The sequence below is a fragment of the Ramularia collo-cygni genome (genome assembly GCF_900074925.1).
Source record: "Ramularia collo-cygni strain URUG2 genome assembly, contig: RCC_scaffold06, whole genome shotgun sequence".
NCBI lineage: Eukaryota > Fungi > Ascomycota > Dothideomycetes > Mycosphaerellales > Mycosphaerellaceae > Ramularia > Ramularia collo-cygni.
In genome coordinates, this window is record NW_019716260.1 from 1230842 (window position 1) to 1255600 (window position 24759).

The window sequence follows — 24759 nt, forward strand, 5'->3', positions numbered from 1 at the left end:
AAATGCCAAGGGAGAGAAAGTGAAATTGGAGAAGGCGAAGACTTCTTGCTGGATATTTTCGAAGGCAAAATACCCGTGTGATGGTTGATCCTTTTGCGGAGTGGGATGTGGGGCAGCAGATGATGTCTCTCTCTCTCCTCCCCTCGAGTCATGTCGGACCCTTTGGTCTTCACGTGCGGGTCGTCAGTCCCGTTCCGTCCGAGGGTCCCATTGAGTGATGAGTAACCTAAGGTACTCTATATTTCCGACATCAACCCTCGACAGCTCACTTCATCTCGGCCCCATGCTCGTTTTCATCTTCAATCGGCTCAACCGCGGCCATGCAAGCACTTTACGACTGCGCGTCCGCGTCGCGCGACGTGCTGCAGACTTTCGCGGCCTGGCAACCCCTGCCTGCACCAGCCAATCGCAGAATTGCGCCCGGGCCGCATTCCTCCCATAGCGCACCGGCTGAACCTCCCCCAACTCTGAGCATTGTTTCCTCAGGCATTACTATATGAACTCGACAGCTCAAGGCCATTGGAATCACTGTTGACCTCCGGTGGACGCTGCGCTTATATTCCGCTCCACTCTCGGAGTCCCAGGAGCCCATGTCATGGCGAAGAAGCGGAAGAGTTCTCTAGGACCCGAAGACCCCTCACCTTTCGATACAAACGACGAGACCCGACTTCTGGAGACCGATTTTGAAAAGCTCTGTAATGATGCTTCACTTGACGTTTCATCCGACCATAGGAGGTCGCCTGCCAAGTATGACAGCCTGCTTTGGCGAACTTACAAATTCCTCTGGTGGAGGAACAAATCAAAGCTGGATGAAGTTGTCAACGATTCAATGTCGCAGCTCGCATCCACGCCATCTTCCCAACGTGTGCATTCGCTTCTCGCCAGGATTGAGCCTTTAGCTGCCCAGGAAAAGGAGTTGAGCCGGACTCCGCGTGCAAAGCGATTCAAGGACGCTGGCGATGTTGAGGACGCGCAAAATAGACCTGGTCCTTCATCGCCAGCATCCCCATCGCAACGTGCTAGAGGCCTAATGAAGGCCTTCAGGACCTCGAAGCCTGTGCATGTTTACTCCAAGCCGCCWGAAGTGAAAGCCTCATCACAGCCGCAACCAGAACGTCGCTCCGCGAAAAAGTCCATGGTACAAACGACCATTCCTCAAGCCATGAGCAAGCCACCTCAGCCAGTACCAGCGATATTGAATTTTCCAACACCAGTGGTGTCATTCAGGTCAAACACAGAGGGCAATCCCTCTTTCAATAAGACGTCCTTCTGGTCAGATGTCCAGGCCACACAGAGAACTGTTGACACAGAGACTACGTCATTTAGTGAAGATGAACATCCCACTGAGTCRACTGATTATGGATCTGTGCTTTCTTCGGAGAAAGCAATCGGCTTGCTACAACGRTTGGAATCTTCTCAAAAGTCTGACGCCACGCTGAAGAACTCTCAAAACTTACCACGACGAGCCAAAAGTAATGTGAGCTCCCGAGAGTCCGAGTTCTACTGTTCGTCAATCGATACGCACACCGCAGATGAGTATCAGGCTCGTGCGGACATTTTCCACGCGGAGAGTTGCGAGCGACGGGATACAATCATGACCGTATTTGAAGACGAGAATGAAGATGAAGAGCGACAGCTTGTAAAGCTCGCTGAGGATGCCCAGACCCGCATAACTGTTGTAAATGCAGACATCTACAATCATGAAGGACCCTGCAAACAACAACGAATTGATGTGATGCCCACAGAGGCATGTGAGACTGGCTTGGTACAGATGGCGCTTGCACGGCAGTTCCGGAGTCTACCATTCAATCTTCAATGGGAAGTTAAACGTGTCTTACAAACGGGCGCTATCTCGCCCGAAGTTCTTGATGCCGAGTGGGGTGTACGCACATGCGAGTCTCTGTACGAGCTTGTGWCAGAGCGTCAGATCCCCGTTCAGCACCCACCTAGGGAGGGAACGAAAGGGGGAACTTTGAAGCCTTGGGAAATTTATACCAGGAGCGCGAAGCTCGAATGGTCCAAGTCAAAAGACGGACCGGTCTTCACTCTGGTACCGCAACTGCAGCGCAAAGACACTTCTTGCAGCCTGCAGCGTAAATTGGGCGCAGATCGGGTGCTCTACGTGGACATGCCTGAGATTGCTAAGCCACCGGCTCGTTTCAAGAATCGAGACATCAGGTCACAGTTCCGTGATTGGATCGAACATCCTCATGCCTTCCTAGGCAGAACGTGGCATCTCTTCTTTTTGAAGCCGAACAAGAAGAACAATACGTCCGAGTCGCGGGCAAGCTCGAGTATAGCAACACTCACCCTCGTTGCTCCGCCRGAAGGCATGAGCATCAGCGACATTGTACAGTGGTGGTTCCCATTTGACACCAACAAACAGCAGTCGTCTAGAAAGGCGTATATGAGGCTAGAGTTGGCATTGTCTCGTACAGTACCAGCGGCCGTCCTTAAGCCGGAAGAGATCGCCTATCGAGTTCAGGACCAGCTTGCTACGCACGATCCCGATGATCGCAAATTCGAAGATAATACATTGAAGCATCGGTTCGAGGAAAAGTTTGACAAAAACACAGTCATGAGCGATGGTTGCTGTGTCATGTCCCGGTGGATTGCCATGGAGTATGCCAAAGCCGTCGGCCTCGACCAAATACCGCCAGTGCTTCAGATCCGCACCGCGGGTTCCAAAGGGCTATGGTACATTGACAATGCCAGTGATGTCGTGTTTGCGGGGAAGCCTCCAGGACCGCTAATTCATCTGGCTAACAGCCAGGTGAAAGTTCTCAGAGATTCTCTCGAAGGCTGTGATGACGAAACTCTCACCGTGGGTGTTGTGAAAGCCAATCCTGGCGGAAGGCCATCCATTCTGCACGTGCTCTTCCTCCCGATCCTCGTCGATCGGGGAGTGTCTGTTCAAGCTATCTGCGAAGTAGTTTCGAATCAGGTCAACGAGGAGCTGGGCGGATTTCTCGAGGCGCTAGAAAAGCCTGGAGGACTGCCGATTCGGCAATGGTTCGCAAGTCATCAGGAGTTCTTCGAGTCGCTGCGTCGCGATAGCGAGATAGAGACTCTTGCAGGGTTCCCAATCTCTCGGGAAGAGCGAATGATCCAGATGCTGGAGGCAGGGTTTGATCCCAAGGTGAACGCCTTCCTGGCTCGTGAGTTGAAATTGCTTGCCGCTCAGATCTTCGACCTCAAAAATCGCAACTTCTCAATACTGCTGCCGAAATCTACGACGCTGTGGGGCGTAGCTGATCCCGAGAATTGCTTGGAGCCCGGTGAGATAAGCATCAACTTTGGAGGTAAATTCGATGGGCAGTACTGCTTCCTGGATAAGACCGACGTACTTGTTGCACGTAACCCAGCGCTAGCACCATGGGATATTCAGAAAGTCCGGTGTGTCTACAAGCCGCAGTTAGCTCGCTTCCCTGGCATGGTGTTCTTCTCTGCCAAGGGTATGCGACCTCTAGCGAACAAAATGCAAGGTGGTGATTACGATGGCGACTCTTTCTGGATATGCTGGGAAGAAAAGTTGGTTGCTGACTTCAAGAACGCTCCGGCGCCTTTCGTCACGCCGCCTCCCGAGAAGTTCGGCATCAAGAAGGACTGCTCTCTTCTCTGTGATCACATTCAGGACCCTGGGTCAGACCGGCAATGGTCTACTTGGCTGGGCGACCTTTCTCTGAAGCGATTGTCCACGAACATGCTTGGAATCGTCACTTTGTATCACGAGCGGCTTGTTTACAATGGTTGCCCAATCGGATCCGATGAGGCCATCAATTGGGTGCATTGCCATGACTACCTAGTTGATTCCGACAAGGCGGGCTATGACTACGATATGAAGTCTTTCGAGCAGTATAAGAAATCGAGAAGTCTTCCAAAAAATCTTCGAAACCTGCGGAACCCGACATATTACCAAATTACAAGGGTCGCTCCAGGGGCGGACAAAGACAAGACTCTGGGCTGGGATAACGTCGTTGGAGATGGGGTGGTCACCGACAACATTATCGATGTTGTGTTTTTCAAGATCGCGGAACCCATCATTAAGGATGCGCTTGCACGTGCGAGTATCATCCTTGGTGAGGCTCACTTCTACGACCCCGACCTCGCACGCTTCTACAATCAGACAATCGAGTCATACCCACCCCGATCTGCTCCGCTAAAGGAAATCCATCGTCTGAGAGACCGACTGCTGGGCGTGAAGACTGAGTGGACATCAACCGTGAACAAATATTCCTGGGACATCCAACTTCAAAGAATGCGCAACCTATACGATGAAATACAGCCAGAAGACCCTACCTCTGACATCTCGATTGAATGGTTGAGGAGGCAAGGCAGGGGATTGTCGAATTGGGATAAGTTGAAAGCGTCCACGCTTGCAAGCTTCCCACATACAAGCAACCAGCTACTCTTTGGCATTGCGGGTGGAGAAATGTGCCACCTGAAAGTCAATGAGCAGTCTGAGTCGTTCAGGAATATCATTGAGACGCAGTACCGCGCTCTCAAGATTAGGAAGCCGAAGAAAGTCCTTTCGGCGGAGCAGTCATTTGAACCGGCTGGTGACGACAACGAGGAGGCTGTCGTCGAGACCGCGTACTATTGATCGATACACCGCCTCCTTTCTAGGCTTGGTATTCATCTGCGAGGATGTGTTTGAGAAGTCTTGGAGTTATAGATGATGATTGATGATTTTTGCGACTTGATCTTTTCTCGAGTCGAGGACCTTTAGATACCCCTTTCGTAAGCCATAGATTTGACATATCGTGGATTCTACCGCCGCACCATGCCCCCCATTCGCGTGCAGAGAGTATGTCATTCACATGAAGATCCTTGGTACAGCTGAGAAGACTCATTTTTGCCTTGTACATCAAATACCTCTAAACTTTTCTACTTTCATTCCTCCGCATATCTTCTAAGCAACAGCTTTAGGAACATACGCATCCGTAGATCTCGTAATGTAAACCTCTCCAACAAGCACGACACACCCAACCACCATCGAAACGGCGATGATCGGCAAATTCATCCTCGCGAAATCCAGACTTCTGACTTTGATGTGTTTGCGATAGAGGATATCCCTCCAAAGCATGCCGGCCAAAGAAGCGCTGAAAGCCGTCGAGAAGGCACCGTAGTTTACTCCAATGGCCATGGAGTAGACGGTTGCCCAGAATGTGCGCTGGGAGATGGAAGTGCCGTTCTCTTGGTTGATGGCGACCCAGGCTTGGACTACACGGCAGAGAAGGATGGTGGTGCCGATGTTCGTGCCGGCGAACTAGGTAGGAAGGAACTGTTAGCTTTTCATTGCAAATCTGGGGAAGGAATACTCACATTGCACAATATCACACCCAAGAACCCCATACCGCCAATTGCGCCTATAGTCCCTGTCTTGTCTACCCAGTGGCCCCATCCGTGCGCGAAAACGGGTACCCATCCTTTGGTCACCAATGCCTGAACGAGTACGAACATTGCTAGAGCGAAAGGCACAAGTTTCAGGGGTAAATGTGAAAGTACAGCCATAACGGTAGGGAATGTCTCCTGTAGCCAGCGATACTCGTTGGCAATCAGAGATGCCAGTGTTGTACGTTCACGGGTATTCGCTCCTGGCTTTGTGTTGTGTACCGCTCTCTCCGCATCAACGTCTCTGCTCACAGGACTTGACTCTGTGGTTTTGCTGGCTGATATCCGTTTATGACTTGTGATTTCGTCTTTCTCATCAAGATCGGTGGGTAAATCTCTGCCTGATGGTGTAGATGCTGCAGAAACCGGATGTGCACCCTGCATGCTTGTGTCCCGGATTCCCAGGCCTTCTGCGTGGCTTGCGGACGAGTCGTTCTTCAGAGTTTCTTCGGTTACACCTGGGAGTGTATCGGGAGTTTCCGTACGCTCCATGACTTGCGCGTGTTTCTCGTCCGAGCTCTCTCTATCAAGCTTCTCCTTCCGCGACAACCGCTCAGCATGAGCAATCTCAATGGCCTCTCGGCCTTTGCGGGCAATCTCGCGTGTATCCTTTCGATTCAGCCAGCCAAAGGCAAGATCCCAGCATAGCGTGATGAATGCGGCAGGAAGTGTGACCCAAAAGRCTTGAAATCCTCCATGACCCTCCTGCCTAGATGCGTTCACCGCGAGGATTGTGATCAAAGTGGCGGCCATGATGATGGCGCCGAATGCTGCACCTTTCTTGTCCAGGAAAGGATTCATGATCTCCTCCAAGGAAAGCGTGGCGTTTTGCTCGTCGTCCGTCTCCTCCTCATCTGACACTCCGCGAGCATTGGGAATGTTTGGATTGACAGGCTTTTTGTTCTTGATCTCATTTGGCAACTCATGTAGCTTGATCGATCGCGGAATGAGTTCCTCGCCAGGAAACACGATGTACAGCAAGAAAGGAAAGATGACAATCGCCGTGACAGCCACTGGCACAATCATGTTGGCTGTATAGTGGATGAACTTGATTCCAAACGCTCCCGCAAGAACCAGATTGGTCGGATTGGAAGATACCAAAATGGCCGAGCCGATGTTAGCCACTGCAAATTGTGCATATATCCATGCTCGCGGGTGGTCGATGTTGCTCGAGACCCGTGTCATATATGCCAAGAACGCGGTCCCACTGAGAATGATCGGGTCGTTGCCCGCAAACGTCGCCTACGATGCGTCAGTATGCGATCGTCTCAATCTTCTGAACTGTAGAGATGCCGAGTCTCACCAAAGCGAAGAAGAAGGCATACAAGTAGAAGTAGAGCAGATGTCCCGCTTTGCCTGCTTTCTGTAGGACCTTGAAGGCCAGCCATCGAATCAAGCCTGAGGCGTCGATGGATATCGCAATATAAGCCAAAGTGAGGAAGAAGACCATGATGTCAATTGGAGAGATGCCATCCGCACCCACTGTCCCGTCGTGAACTTCCTTTCTGCCAATTGCCAAGATGGCCAACAGAAACAGATCAGCGATGATAGGTGCTGTCGAAAAGTCCATTGGAAATCTGAACACCTTGAAATTGCTGGGCTTGCTGATCTCCTCGGTACTGTCAGTTTGATTTTGCTGGTTTTCTATACGTCGGCCGACTATCCGTATAGCACTCATTGCATCCCATGATGCGTTCCAGATGAGCCTTGGAATGTATATAGGAACGTGAAATGGGAACAAAACWATGAGGTCTATAGTTCGTAGGATTAGCATCGCTGAATGCGACTCTCAAGACCCACTCACTCGTGATCACAAACACGATCAAGGTAACGATTGATCGCCATTCTTTGATCTGGCTAGTATCGGTGTTGACGGCCTCTGAAGACATGGTCTGCGACTGATGATGCGCTTACTGTCCTGTCGCTTGAGCACAGGCTGTTGGGTCCGGTGGGTGAGCAGATCACCATTGAGTCTGAGCAAAGAGGGTGCTCGAAAGATCCGTAGACTCGACCGCGAGTGATGCAAGGCGAGTTCTTCTCATGGTAATATTGTAATGCACCGTCCACCTCTCAGCCAAGTGAAGTGAGAGCGAGCGAAGAAACTTGGCTCAGCCCCAGCGAGGAAGCGACCATTAGGGTTCTGGGGAGCGTGCGCGTGTTCTCATAGGTCCAAGGGTTGAGAGAACCAAAGCTTCGCCGAGCGCTCGGCTTCTAGACTTTTGCTGTATTGGCTGATTTGGCAAGTGCGCACGTGGGGCAGTGTGTTCGCGGAGAAGATCCGTCAGGTGTGGTCGTGGGTTTGTATCGTCTCGCCCAGCTCCAAGCAAAGCAATGCTAAGACCGTGGCGATAACGTGGCACGAACGTGAAAGGTKTAAAAGGGAAAGGGCGCCGGCCACTGTGGCCGTCACTTCCACTCGTGGGCAATATCCCGGCTACCTTATTCTTATTCTATTCGCAAATCATCAAATTCACTACTTCKTCTCTCATCAATGACGACGGTCACTTTCTTTCGCTACGACTTTCACCCGTGCACCGTAGTCTACGACCAGCAGCATGATCGCCACATCGATCTTGCCCCGCTAGGCGTGTCGGGCGGCCTCTCATCCATCATGACTGGCGCGTGACGATGGAGTGCATCCTTCGTGGCGCAGTCTTTGACCGGTGGTGCGGAGACACGGCCACACGCAATTGGTGTAATCGCTGCTAGCCGACGTTTACTAAACAATAGTTCTAGTTTTACAGACAGCATACTGTACAATCTGTTCGAGGCGCTTTTGAATACCACTTTTTGACCGTTGACGCAGCCACTCTATGAAGGCGGCCTGCGCAAGCTGGCTTTCCAGTCTGGCATAGCCCTACACTACCAAGAGGACGCAGAACTAGGGACAAACTCTCGCACGCCATCTCATGCATACCACACGATGCCAGCGCTTTCACCGACGGCTCTGGCGGGAACTTTGATGTCTCGGGCAGATGCAGGATTAAACAGTACTGGCGTCAATGTCGTTTGTGCTTGGTGAGTGAGGTCTTCCCCAATGCGGTGATTTTGCTTATCAATTTCGAAGGCCTCTATCCAGTCAATATGGGCCGGGTTCTCGAGTTCTTTACTATGTTCTTGTGGCCGCCTGTGTATTTGCACGCAAGGCAGACTGGCTGAGAAACGCCTGCGTGGGCCTTGCCCTGCTTGTGCCCATGATTGCAGCTTTGCATGGCGTTGTGCTCGCAGCGGTGCATGTACCAGGTATGATGTCTCGGGCGCTCTACAGGTCGTGAAACTCTACTAACGATCCAACAGGCGCTGTGAGTGTCACCTATTCTCGCACTGCTTCGACTGTACCATGACTGATTATAGTAGGTCGATATGGACGTGTATGGTGCCTTCCAGCTCTGCGCTATAGGCGTATTGGCGGCCCCAGTTGCAGTACGGCAGTCTAGCACATATTTCAACGACCCAGGCCGCAACACCATATTTGTCTGGGTTCTCGTCCTCTTGAGTGGTAAGGAGCAGTGCTGTGTAGATAATAGGCCCAACTCACGCAACTGCAGGCTTGGTGTCTTTGACTGTTGAATTCTATCGAGTCGAATCTACGCGTTGTGAGCGCGACGATAGCAACAATCTGATTGAGAGTATCTCCAGCTTTCCGTACGACAACCTCAGCCGTACTCGCTGTGGACTAGATCACTGCTCGCCAGATCGCGGCCAGGGTCCATTCAGTCCCATTCGTGGTGGCTCCGCAGATAACATATATGTGAGAGTCATGGTATTCTCAGAAAGTAGTACCAGATACTGATTATCTAGATCATTCCAGCTCCAGACAAGCTGACCTCCAACACTGCGATGCTTCTGGCGGCAGCATGCTGCATACCTGCCATCTTACTGCTCGTCTCAATGTGGTTCAAGATCTTGGAATCCATCTGGAAGTCTTCATCCCAAGACGACGAATCCAACTCCGAGCACGGGGAAGTTGCCGACGAAGCTAGAACTGTCATAAACACCACCCGATCATCGTTGCAACGAGAAAAACCGGACGATTCCGAATGCTTCGAGATCCACAATGCAGAAGCTGGAGAACGACAAACCGTTAGAACGGCGGCGAAGCCCAATCGAGTCGCCTTTGCCATACGAGAATATGGCGAGATCGTAGTCTTTGGTTCAGCTGTGCTGGCTATATTAGTTTTGGGGGAACGTAACATGTTCTCATCACAAATACAATATCAGCAAGAGCCCATCGTACGTCAATCCGTGGCTTTGTGTTCGCTGTGGCTTACATCAATCTAGGGCAACATCGGACAATGGTCTCCCATCGCAGGCACGATATTGGCGATCCTAGGCTCGGCATATCTCCTCTTAGCAGAAGCAATGGACGAAGAAAAGCAGCACCCGAACGGAACGGGCATTACTCGAAGCATTGCACGACTATTCATGCGATTCGGAGATGGCTTTAGGAACATAGCACAAAAGCTCTTCGACGATTCTGAATTCAGGCGTGGCCGCGCAACTGGTTATCCGGAAGTTCCTGGAGAAGCCATCAGGAATGCTGGACTTTCAGACACCATCTCAATATACAGTCCATCTGTACGACGAGACTCCAATGAAAGTGGACACTCTGCTCTGAGCAGACAGCGTTCTGGCACCATAGACTCGAGTAGGACCAGGACTTCAATGGCGAAGCGGAGAGATACCAACGAATCTCCGGTGGCGAAACGAAGAGATACTCTAGAGGTCCCTGCATCGCCGGGACATCATGGATCGCTGCAGGGCAGTCTGAGTCGATGTGTTTCCGAGACGATGCCCATTATAACAAGGACGGAGAGTCCTGGTACCCCTTCGATCATTGTTTCTCCCAGTCCGGTCTATCGGCCAGATCAAATACCAAAATCGAGACGCCATACGATGGAATCCAATATGAGATATGAGAGACCGGGGCCGAGCACCTTGGAGCCTGGATGAACAACAACCCTGTGGTGGATCTTCCAAATAGAAATTTGATGCGGTTTGATCAGGAAGTCGATATCGGACAACAGGATACAGGGCGATAGCTGAGTAGAAGGACTCGGGGACTATCCGCAGGCATTTGGCGTTGCATTCACTGTAGAAGCGGACCAACGGGGGTATATTCCGACTTGAGCTTCTCACTTTAGGCTTTATAGATTGCCGTCTCTATGATGTGCAGGCATGTAATCATGTACGTTCCGTCCGTTCAGCTCAACAGCTCCCGGATGTCTTCGATACGCTGCAGCTTCTTCTCTTCATCACTCATCATACCCAGCGAGCTCGCTCTGTAACACAGTCAGTAAATTTCACCACACAGCCGTGAATGAGGCACTCACAGAAACTTCTTCCGATCCTGCACCCGCAGCATCTTCTCCTCAATACTTCCCTCGACTACAAACCGAACCACATCCACAGGCTCCGTCTGTCCCATACGATGAACACGATCAATGGCCTGCGCTTCAACGGCAAAACTCCACCATGGATCCATCATGAAGACTCTCTTCGCACAAGTCAAGTTCAAACCCACGCCACCCGCTCGTAAACTCAGGAGAAGGATCGTGAATTTGGGTCGTTCAGCAAACTCCGTCAAAACTCTTGCGCGATCTTTCTGGGACATGCTGCCATCGAATCGAAGGAAGGATATATTGTTTTTCTCCAACGCCGGGCCGAGAATGTCAAGGAAAGATGTAAATTGCGAAAAGACGACGGACTTGCTTCGCGGTTCGGCCTTTTTGTGTCGTTTCAATTGCGTAAGGAGAGTCGTGATCTTCGCCGACGAAAGCTGATTGACTCTCCTCAAAGTGATGCGTGGTTTCTTCGCCGAAGGAGTAATCCCTTTCGTCTGCGTGCTTCCGTACAAATCTTCTTCGTCCGAATCTTCTCCATTGTCAACATCCATCGCCGCGGTGAGAGCATCTACCTGCATGGTGCCCTCATCCTCATCAGATTCGTCATCATCATGCTTAATGACCTCGAAGACATCGCGAGCGGTAATCGGCTCGCGACAGTTGAAGCATCGTGGGACCTCGTTCTTGGAGACTTGGTGTTCAATGTAGTCGAGCAGACATTTCTTGCACGCGGAATGCCAACAACCAGTCACGGCTTGCTCTTCCATGGGCTCCTCGCTGCAAATGGGACACTCCATTTCGGATTCGTCTTGGATCTGCTTGAGAACATGTGCACCGTATCGGCTGGCGTCCTGCTCGCCTTCATCGGCTTCGAAGCGTTCGATCAGCTCGGCCAGGTCCATGTCGTCAGCGAGGCCATTGGCTACATCTACAGCAGCTGCCGCGTCTTCCTCGTCAGCTAGTATGGCCTTGCTTCGTGTTAGGATTGGATGGCAACAACTTTGTCTCAATCGGAGGATCTGCGCGAAAATGGTCGTGTAGCTCTTCATCAGTGTACCTGCCTCAACATTGGCATTAAACGCTCTCTTAGCTCGCGTAAAGATGTGAGAATACACATCGCGTTCGGGTGGTGACAGGATGACTTTCTCCACAGTAATGGTTCGTGGAGGAAGTGGAACTAGTGCCTCGCCGTTGGGTGTCTTCATGTCCTTGGTACGACGAAGTACGATGGGTTCCAGTACGGTCTGCACCACATCCAGAGCGCGCATGAAATCGCCCTTTTCGTATGGCGATGTGATGAAAGTCTTCCAGAAGCTGAAGTTGTTCCAGGGTTCGACTCGTAAGAAGCGTACCAGACTGAACAAGTCCTCTAGTCGATTGACAATGGGTGTTCCAGTAAGGACCCAACGATGCGTCGCCGCAATCTCGTAGCAGGCCTTTGCCGTCTTTGACTGACGGTTCTTGATCATATGTGCTTCGTCCAGGATGACACGCCAGTATTCAACTCCGAAGAGCCCACCAGAAGCTGCTCGATTGCCGCCCAATGAGTTGGTCACGGAGTTAAACTCGGAAAGGACGACACCATAGCTAGTGATGATGATGTTTGGCGCCGAGCTTACGTTCGAGCCGCAGCAGATGGTCTGCAGGTTGACTCCTTTCTCGCTGCCGTAGTATACCAACACTTTCAACGTACCGGCCTTGGACGCCTTCTCCGCTTCACTTGCCCACTGTGCAAGGAGAGACATCGGAGCAACAACCAATGTCGTTGCCGGCGCTTTGCGGACAGTGCTTGATGCCATTGGCTGTCTGGCAAGGCTGCTCACTGCATCAACGTGAACATCTGTGTCGTCGGCGATGATGTTCTGGTGTTCAGGAGACTTGTGGGTGTGGATCAAAGACAGCATCTCGATCGTCTTGCCTAGACCCATCTCATCCGCTAAGACGCCGCCGAGACAAGTCTGCTCCTGGACCGGGAATTCCAAGCTCATCTCGCCACTGTATGGGTTGACGTAAAAGCAGTTTTGACCTTCGACCACGGGAAGGTCCTTATCTTCGGCGTCTTTTTGAGGCCATTCGTACTGTTCCCATAGCGGATGCATGCTCTGCTGCTTGTGCTCGTCCTTTTCTCGCGTCTCCTTGTTCAGCATCCAGTGAAGAGCCTGCTTCTGGTATTTTCGCAGGTCCATGAYAAAGCTTGACGCGGGTTCCGCCGTGGGCGTGTCAAAGTCGAAAGATTGCGCTTTCTTATACAAGGTGTCCAGCTGATCTTGCTCGAGTTCCGCTCCATCTTCGTTCTCTTCAGACGGTGGACTGGAACCACCGTTCTCTTTGTCTGGATCTTGGGTAGACTTTGTCTTGGTTGCTTGCTGATCTGACTGCTCGGCCATTTCAGCAGCCTGTAATATGCCTTCTCGCTTGTGCTTCGCGGCCATTTCACTGGTGGTCGATGGATGCAAGTTGATCTCTGAGAACAGCTTGACCAGTCCTATCTGGCGCAGTCTCAGGTCTCTCTCCTCATTGGTCTCTTTGGCTTCAAATAGTCCTGTCTGCCGATTGTTGTCATTCGGTTTGAGGAAGTTACCGGCTTGAAACACGGAACGAGGAACGAAACAGCGGAGTTGCAGGTAGACAGTGTCGTTGGTGCGTATGCGGTCAGGCGCAAAGATGCAATGGCCTTCAAAATGGCACACATTTTGGTCAATCAGTGCACCAATCCACAAAGCCGACTCTTTCTCCAAACGACCAATTTCGGTGCCATCCTGGCTGGTAAAGCGTACGATCACATCCTGCGTTCGCCGCGACACTGCCCTCCCTTTGCCCCCTTTACCAGATGTCTGTGGCAGCTGCTGTCGAATACGCTGAATCTTGACCAGGTCATTGGTTTTGAGGAGACCATTGCCGCTACGAGTTGTCCACCCRGCAACGCCCAGAGCACCTATGTAGCGCATCTTTGGCATCGTCTCCAATGCCGGGCGATGTGGCGTAGCATTGGAATTGGATGTACTTTCAGCAGGACTCTTCGAGCCGTTTTGTGTCGAGTCCCGTCCCACATCCAACTTTTGCTGCCGCTTCGATTCCACATTCTGCACGCTGCTCTTCCACGAACCGTCAAAGTAGGCATTGATGGCCTGCTCCAGGTTGCTGCCGTGGATGCTTTGCAGACTCCGAATGTCGCGGTCCGAGACATCGCTACCGACGATACTGGTGAAGGCGTCTGCATCGAACGCATTCTCCTTGTTCGCCACGCCATCAAGAGTCGTTTCGAGCTGCGCTGGTTTTGGTTCAGGTGTGCTGGATTCTTCGGGAATTGACGATTCGGAGCTGAAGGGCGCATCGACGGCCGAACCTCCTTCCGCGAAGAACCTCCTCTTCTTGTGTGGGCGCTCGTCGATATCCATCATGTGCGATGAAGGTCGTTGTGGGACGTCGACAGATGCGTGTCTTGTTCGTGTCATCCAGTGGGAAATTGAAGACGCGACTGCTCGCGACGCGAAAACGAGACTGGTCCGTGCGTCCCCGAAAACCACACTTTCCATGACGGCTTTCCGCCTCGCGATGACCACGGATTTGCCTTTACAGAGGGCAACATGAGATAACACGGGCTTACGGACGGGAGTCCAGAGATTGAGATTGAGAAATGCCATCCTTAATCAACTCAGCCGCCAGACGGCGATGCGGCCAGATTGTTGGCATCGAAACATGTTTCTCGTCCAGCGCCACTCCAAGAACTTCCACAACACCTCCCATCCACAGACGATGGGCTTCCAATGAGACGGCACAGCCCGCGACCAGCGCTGCAGAGATCACCCGGGCGAGAGCATACTGTTTGGATCTGCTGAGAAAGTACGACACTCCATCATCCCTGCTCCTTCCTTATATCCCTGCTCCATCTCGCAATGCATACATTGCCCTTCGCGCTTTCAATATCGATGTCGCCCGAACAGCGGACACAACTTCGACCCCGACGATTGGTGCAATGCGACTGCAATTCCAGCGGGACGCCGTAACCAAGGCACTGGCGGGCACGCCACCAAAACAGCCCATTGCATTGCTCCTTGCCCAAGCAGCAGAGGAACTCTCAATCAAAACCGATGGCAGGTCCAAGTTTAGCAAAAGCTGGTTTACTCGTGTGATAGATACGCGAGAAAAGTACTTGTCCAACCCGCCATACCCGAGCATTGCCACGCTGGAGAGCTATGCGGAGAACACATATAGCACCCTGCTGTATCTGACGTTGCAATCTCTCCCCATGGCGAGCTTGACGGCGGACCATATTGCTTCCCACATTGGCAAGGCGATTGGTATCTCGGCCGTCCTGCGAGGAATCCCTTTGATTGCCTTCCCTGGGCCTGCCAACTCGCACAGCAACCAAGGCCAGTTCGCGGGCGATGTTGGCGCAACTCGCCAGGGCGCAGTCATGCTACCTCTGGATATCATGGCGAAGTGCAACGTGCGAGAAGAAGATGTTCTCCGCAACGGTGCGACGGCCCATGGCCTCCGAGATGCTGTTTTTGAGGTTGCCACCCGCGCGAACGACCATCTCATTACAGCCCGGCAAATGTTGGCCAATGTGCATGCTGGACAAGATGCTGGCCATGAATACGAGCACCAAGATGAAGAGGAGCACATCCACCTACCGTCCACTGGGGTTGTCGAGACACAGGCACAGGAGGTTGAACGAGCCTTTGGAGTCTTCATGCCCGCCATCCCAACCCAGCTCTGGCTTGACAAGTTGCAGAAGAATGACTTTGACGTTTTCAGCCCCAAGTTGAGGGTCACTGATTGGAAGCTACCGTGGAAGGCATACTGGGCATACAATCGTCGGAAGTTGTAAGCGGCGCTGGGAAAAGTGAAAAGGGGTATGGCCTGCACCGCCCACGGGTACCCGGAAGCATACCACGTCATGAATCTGCTCGAACCAAGCTAAGTTGCATYGACGACGAATTTATTGCACCATCCGACAATTCCCATGAAGCCACGTTTTGTTGTTGGTGGAAAGCTGTAAACCGGGTGGCTCGGCTCGTGAAATGTGCCAGCCATACTATCCTATCCGTAAGCATTCACAACTACGACGCTGCTCGGTCGTATGATTGATTCACATGGGCATGCAGATCTCTTGTCCTATTGCTTGTCCTATTGCTTGTCCTATTGCTTGTCCTATTGCTTGTCCTAGACTCAAGACACCTTTCAGTCATGGCCACCCAATGGTTCAGAGTCGAAACGATAACTCGGCACAGGCTCAAGCATAGACTTTGCGGTACCGAGTTAAGGACGCACATTTCCATATTTCAATGAACCGGTAATTCCGCCAGCACTTTCTGCGGATTAAATGCCACGAGATTCCCGACTTTCCTTCTTCATTCATACGCATCTCACAACGCTAGTATCAAAACTCCCAGATCATTCCCACACTCATATCTCATACCAACTGTGCTAGCTACAACGCCGCTATGGACACCATCAACTCTCTCAGGACTCGCGTCTCGTCGTACTTCGAACGCTTGGCCGACTACATGGACAATATCATCCCACGCGCTATCACCGTGATCTCCAAGGCTCCGGCAGGCCGCCGCTTCATTGTCTGGGCTGATATCTTCGTAAAGGAGAACGGCGTCTTCATCGAACACTTGATCGGTTTTGRCCTCATCTACACGTCTCTTCTACTCTACAAGAAATATGGACACGAGAGCTCCGGCATCGCCGCTCAATTCCCTCACTTGGGAACGCTTCTCGCAGCTGCCTACATGTATACCTGCTTGTCGTACTGGGAGAATTCCGACGGCATCTCTTTGGGCGATGAGCGCCTCCCCGCAGCGATACTTAAAATGGAAATCTCCAGCGATGGAACCCTTGGCTTTTTCATGATGTGGGCGTGTGGAAATTTCAACAATTATCTGATCGAGATGTTCATCGCGTTCATCATATTCCACATCGGCACCAGAGATTGGATCAGGGTGTCAGACAAATTCGCACAGCTAGACTCCCAGGCCGAGTCGACCGTTCTTCTCACAGAGGGCGCTGGATCCTCTGATGCTGCTTTTCAAGAAGATATCAACGACGAGATTGTTAAGTCTGAGGCAGATGATGAGTCTGAAGTAGATGACGAGTCTGAGGCAGATGACGAGTCTGAGACGGATGATGAAATCGCCTATCTCGAGGAAGAGTTGGACCAGGCTCAAGATGAAATTGCCACGCTCGAATCGAAACTGGATACTGCCACGATCAGAGCATCTCTCCTGGTAGAAGCATGCTCTAACAAAGCCGAAGAGACCGCAAATCTCGAAAATGAACGCGCGCAACTCTCGAAGCAAATCCTAGACCACGAACAGACGATTTCCAAGGACAAAGCCAACATCAAATCCCTCCTCGACCGCGATGTCAAAATGCAGCAAGCTCGGGACTCCACCGTACAAGCGCTACAACTAAAGATCGCAAGCTACGAGCGGATCATGTACGGACTGGACAAGCAAATCTTGGATCTAACCAAGAAAGCCGTGTCCAGGGAAGAAGCAATCTCGGCCCTTGCCCAGCGCAATGAAGTTCTCCAAAGCAATACGACTGTCATCCAGGAGCGTTACAACTCCGTCGTCACTCAAATCCAAGCTGCCCACAAAGAGCAAGTTCAAAAGACCCTCGCCCTGGAGCGTGAAGTGCAGGCTCAGCACAGCTTCAACGCCGTCCTTGTCCGCAAATTCGAGTCAGCGAATAGAGGTTTGGCAATGAAGAATGACATTATTCGCCATGTTTCGGAGAAACACGAAGCCGCTGAGAAGGAGTTGGCCGCCAAGAGCGAAGCGATTGAGGCTCTTGCCGCGAAGATTGCGGCTGTGGAGGAGAAGCATGTTGTGCTGAAGAAAWGCATCGATCAAGATCAATCCGCCCTTCCGGTCGGCACCGAAGAAGGTGAAGATGAGATTTCAGCTCCAAGCGGTCATGCCAATGAGGATGAAGCCGAGACCTCTGCGCCGGTTGAGGATGAAGATGAAAACGAGGACAACGGGGAGTATACTGACTCCTCGTACGAGTCGGAGTTTGACATGTCGGACGAGGGAGAGTACGAGATGGTGGAAGAGAATCCTGACAGCAACTAGTAGCTCGATATCGAATGTGCACGGGTGACCTTGGGATTGTGGCGAGGCTTTGGGGAGACTGCACGATTTGACGGACACCTTAGCTCAGGGAAGCTCTAGTTTATCATGGAAGTAAGATTGAAAATGGATTTGCAACTCGTTTATTCGTAATTTCATGCCATCATGATCATTTCTTCGTGTATCTGCTGATGTCGTCCTTCCTGCCTTGCCAACATCACCGTGCAGTCTAGTCTAGTCTGTCGCGGATGCGTACTGCTTCCTCTATCTTCGCGCCGGATGTGGAAAGCCCGAGCTCCTCTGCATCGACGACGTTTGTCACCGATTACTAGTCCGAGCGGCATCTGCATACACTTCGAAAATGTCGGTATCTTTGTACGAGTAGAGATCTGTACTTGTGCTGCAGTCTTCTAGTCAATGGTGAGAATGTCGGGCGTTCCACGACCGATAGATTCTTCAGTCAACGCCACGCCACCCTGTACCTCGACCTCGCTTCCAAAGCTACTGTTGCTACCTMTGGTACGCAAGGTGGTTCTCGGGAAATCTGAAGACCTGGCTTTGCCCAGCTTCTTCTTGAGAGTAGCGGCGAATGCCTCATCGGTGGAGAGCTGTGGAATTCGTGGAACCGACGGAGGTGTCGGGAGGCTGAGAGATGAAGCCGTCGACGATGTGTCGAGCATGTGTAACTGGCGCAGCTTCTCTGCAGTCATGCGAACGTCGTCGGTGTGAAATGTAAAGCCGTGGTTGACGGCGCGTCGGCCATCATCGAAGCCATCATCGTATGCACAGCCAGAATTGCGGCTGTAGACTGGACACTGGTGAGGACCTGGGCAAGGGTAGAGCTCAGCGCTGTTGAGGTGCTCCAAGAATGAATCTCCGGCTTCGGTAGGAGTCCAGTCCACGGAAATTTCGTCTTCGGTGTCATTGCTATCGCACATGGTGATGTCTTTGCTGTTCGACTCGAGGCTTTCCGGGGTCAGCGGCTGACGAATGCCGAAATTTGCAGCTACTCTGCTGTTCATGACGGGCAGGCATTGGATGTCTTTCCCAGACAATGGCAGACACTCGCCATTGAGGACAGCCTCGAAGCTGGCGTACATGCGGTCCTCGAACAGCGGACGGCAGGTCTGGCAAACTTTGTATGCACATTTGGCACTCGGCTGCTTCTTGGTCGTCGACTTTTCTGTCAGCTGAACTGGTGTCGAGACAGATTCCGTGGTAGACGTGTCCAATGCTTTCATGGCAGTAGTTGGGTTTTGGCCGTTGTGGAGTGGAGCAGATGTTCCCACAGAGGAGATGATGCCGCCATATTCGCTCTCAACAAACCTGACAGAAGATGTGGCACGCTCAGCGGCTGCTTCCTCTTTCATTTTGATGGCCGCGATAAGTTCCTCTTTCTGCTTCAGAAGTTTGACGACCTGCTGCGAGCTGTAGTTTCCAGCTCTAATGCCCTGTACAATGCTTGCACTCATGTGAATGTGCTCGGCCAGCCGTGCCATGGCCTCAAAATAGCTGATACCGTCCGGTAGTGCAGAAGGTACAGTCAAAGGCAGAGGCAGTTCGCGCACGAGCTGATCGTCCTGCTGACAAGCGTAGACCCAACCGATCTCGGGAGTGTGTCCGCACATGGAACAGGCATGGTCGCCGTACACCCGGTTCATAGTCGTGTGCGTGCATGTGGGACGACGAACTACAGCCCTCGCGATCTTATTCAGCGAGGGAGGGCTTCCCGGGACAGCCTGCGAATGATTAGCCATTTGCGGTGATTCTAATTGCGGGTGACAGGTTTGGTGCAAGTGTGAATGAGCACGTGTGAGGAACCCACCTGCTGGATTGCTTTTTTGAGGGAATTCAAGCTGGGAGAGTTGGTCCGTGGGGTGGACTGCCAGAATGGGTCCGTGGGCGGCGTGGGCTTCCGCTGGCTCAGCACACGTGGCGGAGTGGACATGGCCATGGCAGTGAATGAATGGTGGTAGACGCGATCAATCGCGATTGGGAGTGGATTGGGGATTGGCGATTGGGGTCTGGGGAGAATGTAGAATCGCCCGTCGTCTGGTTGTAACAATGGGTGCGGGCGGTACGGGTGAAGCGAGTGTTTGCTTGTCTCGCGCGCAAAGTCCAAGACAACGAAGAGATGAAGCGGGAAGAAGAAGAAGAAGCGCAGGTTTGCTGGTGACGAGAAATGAGGCGAGAAAACACCGTCCGCCTTCTTTCTTTCCTCGCCCGAGCATCAAGGTGTCGAGGGCGGAGGTGCGATGGCTGCCTTGTATCACTACCTTACCAATGCAAGTGTTTGGTTCTTGCTCCTCGCCATCGTCACCTACCGTACCGCAGAATACCTTCAAAATTCCCCTCACCTTAACCTACGTGACCGGAATGCTCGGCAGGAAGCAGCCGTCYACACAACAGCGACAGGAGCCAGACAGCACACTATGAGTGAGGGGCCTGATTCTGGTATTCTGCCATGTTGGCCTGTGATGCTCCCCTCGCGCAGCGCAGCAGTAGGGAGAAGGACACCCATACCGACGAGTCTTTCATCTGGACATGGCCATTGCCAGCGCGAGGAGTGGGGACGCGCAGACAGCGACCGCGAAATATCAWCTAGTGATGTCGATGAAGGAGGAGAAACCTCATCATCAACCCTCGCCATGTACAGTAGGAGATCGCCGCCGTCGCTGGGGATACGCGTTTAGCGGCCGAAACAAGGTTGCTCGGCGAGGTAAACAGCGGTGGTCCAGTCCTCATCATAGGCCGATACCGACCTGTGCGACCTCAGCTCCACCAGACACCACTTTGCGACGACAACAATACCTAAAGGCTCCTTTGCGCCACTACCCCACCGCCCCCGATCACCATCGATACATTGCGCGCCTGCAAACACGTTCGGCGCGTCGGTCACAGCTCACCGAGCTAAGTGCTAGCCATGTCACAAGTCAAGTTCGAAGCAAAGGAGACGATCCGCACAACGCTTGACGCTGCAAAGGGAGGGAAGGAGGGCTTCGTGCGGGATATTGGAAATGCTCTCACCAAGGGCGGCTCGCCTGACGGCTACCTCGCAGTACGCATCTGACTGGAAGCTGCCATTGTACACCCCACACCCGACACTAACCCAACGGCGGTAACAGTGGTACCTGAAGAAGCTCCAAGATGATCCCGTTCGCACCAAGATGCTCACTTCTGGCTCGCTCGCGGGTCTCCAGGAGTTCCTCGCATCGTGGATCGCCAAGGATCGCAGCAAGCATGGCCACTACTTCACCAGCCGTGTGCCCAAGATGGCCGTTTATGGCGCCTTCATCAGCGCTCCTCTTGGCCATGTCATGATCTCAATCCTGCAGAAGCTGTTCGCCGGACGGACGAGCTTGAAGTCCAAGATCATGCAGATCCTCCTCTCCAACCTTATCGTAAGCACCATCTTTGATTGCTCGTCACATTGAGAGCGTGGCACTGACGATACAAATCACAGATCTCGCCCATCCAGAATGCCGTCTACTYGACCTCGATGGCCGTCATTGCCGGGGCTCGTACGTTCCACCAGATCCGCGCCACCGTGCGTGCTGGCTTCATGCCAGTCATGAAAGTCAGCTGGGTCACTTCTCCAATCGCCCTCGCATTTGCCCAAGCCTTCCTCCCAAACGAGGTCTGGGTGCCATTCTTCAACTTTGTGGGATTTGTGATTGGAACTTACATCAACGCGCATACTAAGAAGAAGAGACTGCAAGCTCTGCGAAGAAAGTACGCGGACAACCGCACCTCAGATGGCAGGAGCGAATACGACCGTCGTCAAGGTCCTCCCGGCGGCTATTGATTGCGATTTTCGGTGACGAGAGACGAAGGCAAGAGTGGTGTTGTTCTCACGTTGGCTGATGACGCTGACGGGCAAGACGCTGGGGATACACATAACAAAATATAATCGTATTCCGGTACAGTGATTTTTGGCGAAGCCTGGTATGTATCTACTGAATGAATTCACGTTGACAGCAGATAGGTCGCACACTCGACCAACTTCCCACAGTACGAGGTAGGTAGGTGTGCCCAAGATGCGGCGAAATGGCAAGCTACCCAATTCCTCCACGTTGGCACTGCGGGTGTCATTTCCATGCGTACACGGCAGTCGTGTCGAAGCGCGTCAAATTGTTTGCTTCAACCCACCTCCCGGGTTGATAGTGCGACGTCGCCCTGCATCTGAAGATTTTCAACAAGCCTACGCTGATCTTGGGTTCTTCACGATCGAATAAATGTTTGGACGCACAGCGAGCGGCGCAAACCCCTTCCGGCTCATCGTTGGGCAAAATCTCAGCACAAAGCAGTGTTCTCTGCTAACCAGATGGACCATGGTACCTCGAATAACTGATCAGCTGGTCTATGGGCCCATCTGCTCTTCTTCACGCGGCTACACCTTCCGCAAGCTTTGCCTAGCGTGGCTGCCCAACAGCTTCWCATGCTCCCATTTCTGCGGTGCCAACAACGCATCACCTTTGCGTGCCCACTACCTGCTCCTGCTCCTGGCGGACGCATATCAAGCTTTCTAGCATCCACTGTCTCCGTTGTATCATCAGGACTTGCAGCGTCACATCTTGTGCGTAGCACCGTCATCACTATCTACTTCACTGTCCATATGGACTGGCCTCGATTCAGACGTGATGCCGTTGCCTTTCCAACACCCTGCCGAACGAGAGATGTCTTCTATCCTCACATCTTCCCTGCCTATCAGCCCTATGCTTCCAATGTTCCAGAGCCGCCATCGAGAGAAGAACGATCATGGAGAAAATTAGATGGCATTTCGGATTTTCTGGACGAAAAGATTGCTTATTCTGGAGACCTTGGTTGGACTCTGGACTACGCCACGGCTTGGTGCTATCGGCATTTGATTGGAAGCCAGCCTGAAGTCGCCGATGCGATTGATCATGTTCGAGAGCTTGGCACGGTCAGTCCAAAGACACCATACTACATTTTCGATCATCTCGACAAGGCCATATTTGGCGGCAAACTCCAAGACATGGTTTATCTGCGTTGGAGAAGTCGATCGACTTGCTCGACCGGTACCACGTCAGCGCCCAATGTAGAAGGAGTTCCACGGATATGTATCGAACTCAACAAGACACCATTCGAGGATGATGAAGCGGACATCGACGATTTGCTCGAGGCTTTGATTCATCAGATGATTCACGCCTACTTCCTCGTCTGTTGTGGTGCGCAAAAGAAGGGCGACCATCAAGATGGCAGACTGATGGATGGACTACACTTTGGAGTGATCTTGCTCACAATAAAAGATATTTCGAAGCAGTGTGTCGATGGCGTTCTGAGCTTGATCTTTCATGCATATAAGCGGCGCGAGTATGAAAGCCGTCTTCCACTGGCGCCAGCCAACCTGCTGACCAGCAATCGGATGCCACCCGCAAAGRCCAAAAACACCTACATCTCGCTCGATCCTCGGGGAAGTGCAGTCGGCCCTGCCGCTGCTGATGGGCAGACACACTGCATGCATGATAATCGGAAGATTAGCTGGCAGCAGATCAAGAACTGGCAAGTCGAGACTTATGCACGTGCTATCGACCTACACATGGATCTCAAAGGCATCGATATCTACGACCTCAATGCCGACGGTGTCTTGGTGCAGCATAGTAGGCTGCATGTAGGCCCTTCCACCACCTATGTCGAGCTTCTGTGGGATGAAAAGCGCATCATGGTGCCGAGAGCAAAATGCTTGATGTTCCCCAGCCTGGAAAGGCCAATCACCAAACTGGGTCAATTCGATCTGATGATACCTCGTTGTGACTTCGACACGTTTAAGTGCATATACGACTTCATTCAATTGGGGAACTACCGGACTTCGGACTACGACCTGGTCAGAAACGGTGCCAGAGTCTCGAAAGGACCTCCCGTGTACATTCCTCAGGACGACACAACCCCACCTTCAGGGGCATTACCCAGCATCATTGCCAACATCAAAGTTTTCAAAGCCGCCGAGAAAATGAAGTTCGACGAGATGCAATATCATGCTTTGGAGAAATTGTGGAATGCGGACATGACAGGCGATAATCCCATTGATGCTTTCAAAATCCTCTACAACGATAGCGATCACAGTATAGAGCCAATCCACGCTGAGCTCCACAAATGGGCACGAAAATTCATGGTCAAGAAAGATGACGGGATGTCCGACGCTCTTGTACAACACAATCCACAACGACAGCCATCTCCGCATCACGACCCAATTTTCGATTATGATCCATACACCGTTTCCCATCACAATCATCAGGGCCGCGGCATAAGCAATTACGAAAAATTGCTCAAACTCCACGGCCCAAATTTCGAAGAGCTCTACAGTCGCAATCGCGCCTTTCAAGACGACGCTCAAATCGCGAGGAACGAGCTGGTCCTATCCGGTAATCTCGATCAGGATATGATCCGAACCTGGGACTCTTCCTCGTCGCTTCCCGGTCACGCTGGTCTGGATCCTATGCAGCGAGCTTTGGGTATGCCTCGTCGACGTAGTCTAGGACATATGRGTGCTGACTGGCCGTATCCCCGTTTGCAGCATAGTTGGGATGATCTTGCCATGGTGGATCCTATTCGCGCGAGGGGTATGGTTATGCCGCGTTTCATGCCGAGGAGGTTGATGGGGCTTGGGGAGAAGATTGGGAGGTTGCCGGCATATCAGTGGCGGGAAGATTTTGGGTTGAAGCGGGTTCCTCGTCTGTAGGCAGGACATGTTTCATGAGCGGCTTGGGTGCATGCGCTGAAAATTACCTAGTCTTGCAATAAATTGACAGAAAATTTGATGACGGATAAGTGTAACATTGAATAGTGAGATGGAATCATGCCGACCGTGAGCTCCATTTTAATTTGCTAGCTACTATGTAAGGACTACTGAGCCCCCTTACTGTAGCATCCGACTGGCAAAGCCCTTGATAGTAACTAGCGTTACCATGTTT

General features: G+C 52.1%; 9 protein-coding genes; 6 read left to right on the forward strand and 3 right to left on the reverse strand.

Moving 5' to 3' along the window:
- Positions 1–595: 595 nt before the first annotated feature.
- RCC_04836 (uncharacterized protein) lies at positions 596–4603 on the forward strand (the record flags this gene model as incomplete). The annotated part of the gene is made up of 1 exon (XM_023770113.1): positions 596–4603. The coding sequence occupies one exon, from the start codon at positions 596–598 to the stop codon at positions 4601–4603; it is 4008 nt and encodes a 1335-aa protein (XP_023625881.1).
- Positions 4604–4912: 309 nt separating this feature from the next.
- RCC_04837 (probable arsenite efflux transporter ArsB-like, puative) lies at positions 4913–7283 on the reverse strand (the record flags this gene model as incomplete). XM_023770114.1 has 4 exons in its annotated part: positions 4913–5269; positions 5326–6636; positions 6698–7146; positions 7199–7283. The coding sequence occupies 4 exons, from the start codon at positions 7281–7283 to the stop codon at positions 4913–4915; spliced, it is 2202 nt and encodes a 733-aa protein (XP_023625882.1).
- A 1034-nt stretch (positions 7284–8317) lies between these two features.
- Positions 8318–10347, forward strand: RCC_04838 (uncharacterized protein; the record flags this gene model as incomplete). XM_023770115.1 has 7 exons in its annotated part: positions 8318–8412; positions 8462–8637; positions 8692–8696; positions 8752–8893; positions 8943–9145; positions 9196–9627; positions 9676–10347. The coding sequence occupies 7 exons, from the start codon at positions 8318–8320 to the stop codon at positions 10345–10347; spliced, it is 1725 nt and encodes a 574-aa protein (XP_023625883.1).
- A 250-nt stretch (positions 10348–10597) lies between these two features.
- Positions 10598–14137, reverse strand: RCC_04839 (related to DNA repair protein rad8; the record flags this gene model as incomplete). XM_023770116.1 has 2 exons in its annotated part: positions 10598–10676; positions 10728–14137. 2 exons carry the CDS (start codon positions 14135–14137, stop codon positions 10598–10600), a joined length of 3489 nt encoding a protein of 1162 aa, XP_023625884.1.
- A 239-nt stretch (positions 14138–14376) lies between these two features.
- RCC_04840 (related to ribosomal protein MRP17, mitochondrial) lies at positions 14377–15573 on the forward strand (the record flags this gene model as incomplete). Its single annotated transcript, XM_023770117.1, has 1 exon — positions 14377–15573. The coding sequence occupies one exon, from the start codon at positions 14377–14379 to the stop codon at positions 15571–15573; it is 1197 nt and encodes a 398-aa protein (XP_023625885.1).
- Positions 15574–16189: 616 nt separating this feature from the next.
- Positions 16190–17830, forward strand: RCC_04841 (uncharacterized protein; the record flags this gene model as incomplete). The annotated part of the gene is made up of 1 exon (XM_023770118.1): positions 16190–17830. One exon carries the CDS (start codon positions 16190–16192, stop codon positions 17828–17830), a length of 1641 nt encoding a protein of 546 aa, XP_023625886.1.
- A 407-nt stretch (positions 17831–18237) lies between these two features.
- On the reverse strand, positions 18238–19781 carry RCC_04842 (uncharacterized protein; the record flags this gene model as incomplete). XM_023770119.1 has 2 exons in its annotated part: positions 18238–19566; positions 19653–19781. The coding sequence occupies 2 exons, from the start codon at positions 19779–19781 to the stop codon at positions 18238–18240; spliced, it is 1458 nt and encodes a 485-aa protein (XP_023625887.1).
- Positions 19782–20750: 969 nt separating this feature from the next.
- On the forward strand, positions 20751–21632 carry RCC_04843 (probable integral membrane protein 25D9-6; the record flags this gene model as incomplete). XM_023770120.1 has 3 exons in its annotated part: positions 20751–20885; positions 20953–21228; positions 21291–21632. 3 exons carry the CDS (start codon positions 20751–20753, stop codon positions 21630–21632), a joined length of 753 nt encoding a protein of 250 aa, XP_023625888.1.
- Positions 21633–22442: 810 nt separating this feature from the next.
- Positions 22443–24527, forward strand: RCC_04844 (uncharacterized protein; the record flags this gene model as incomplete). Its single annotated transcript, XM_023770121.1, has 1 exon — positions 22443–24527. The coding sequence occupies one exon, from the start codon at positions 22443–22445 to the stop codon at positions 24525–24527; it is 2085 nt and encodes a 694-aa protein (XP_023625889.1).
- Positions 24528–24759: the final 232 nt, after the last annotated feature.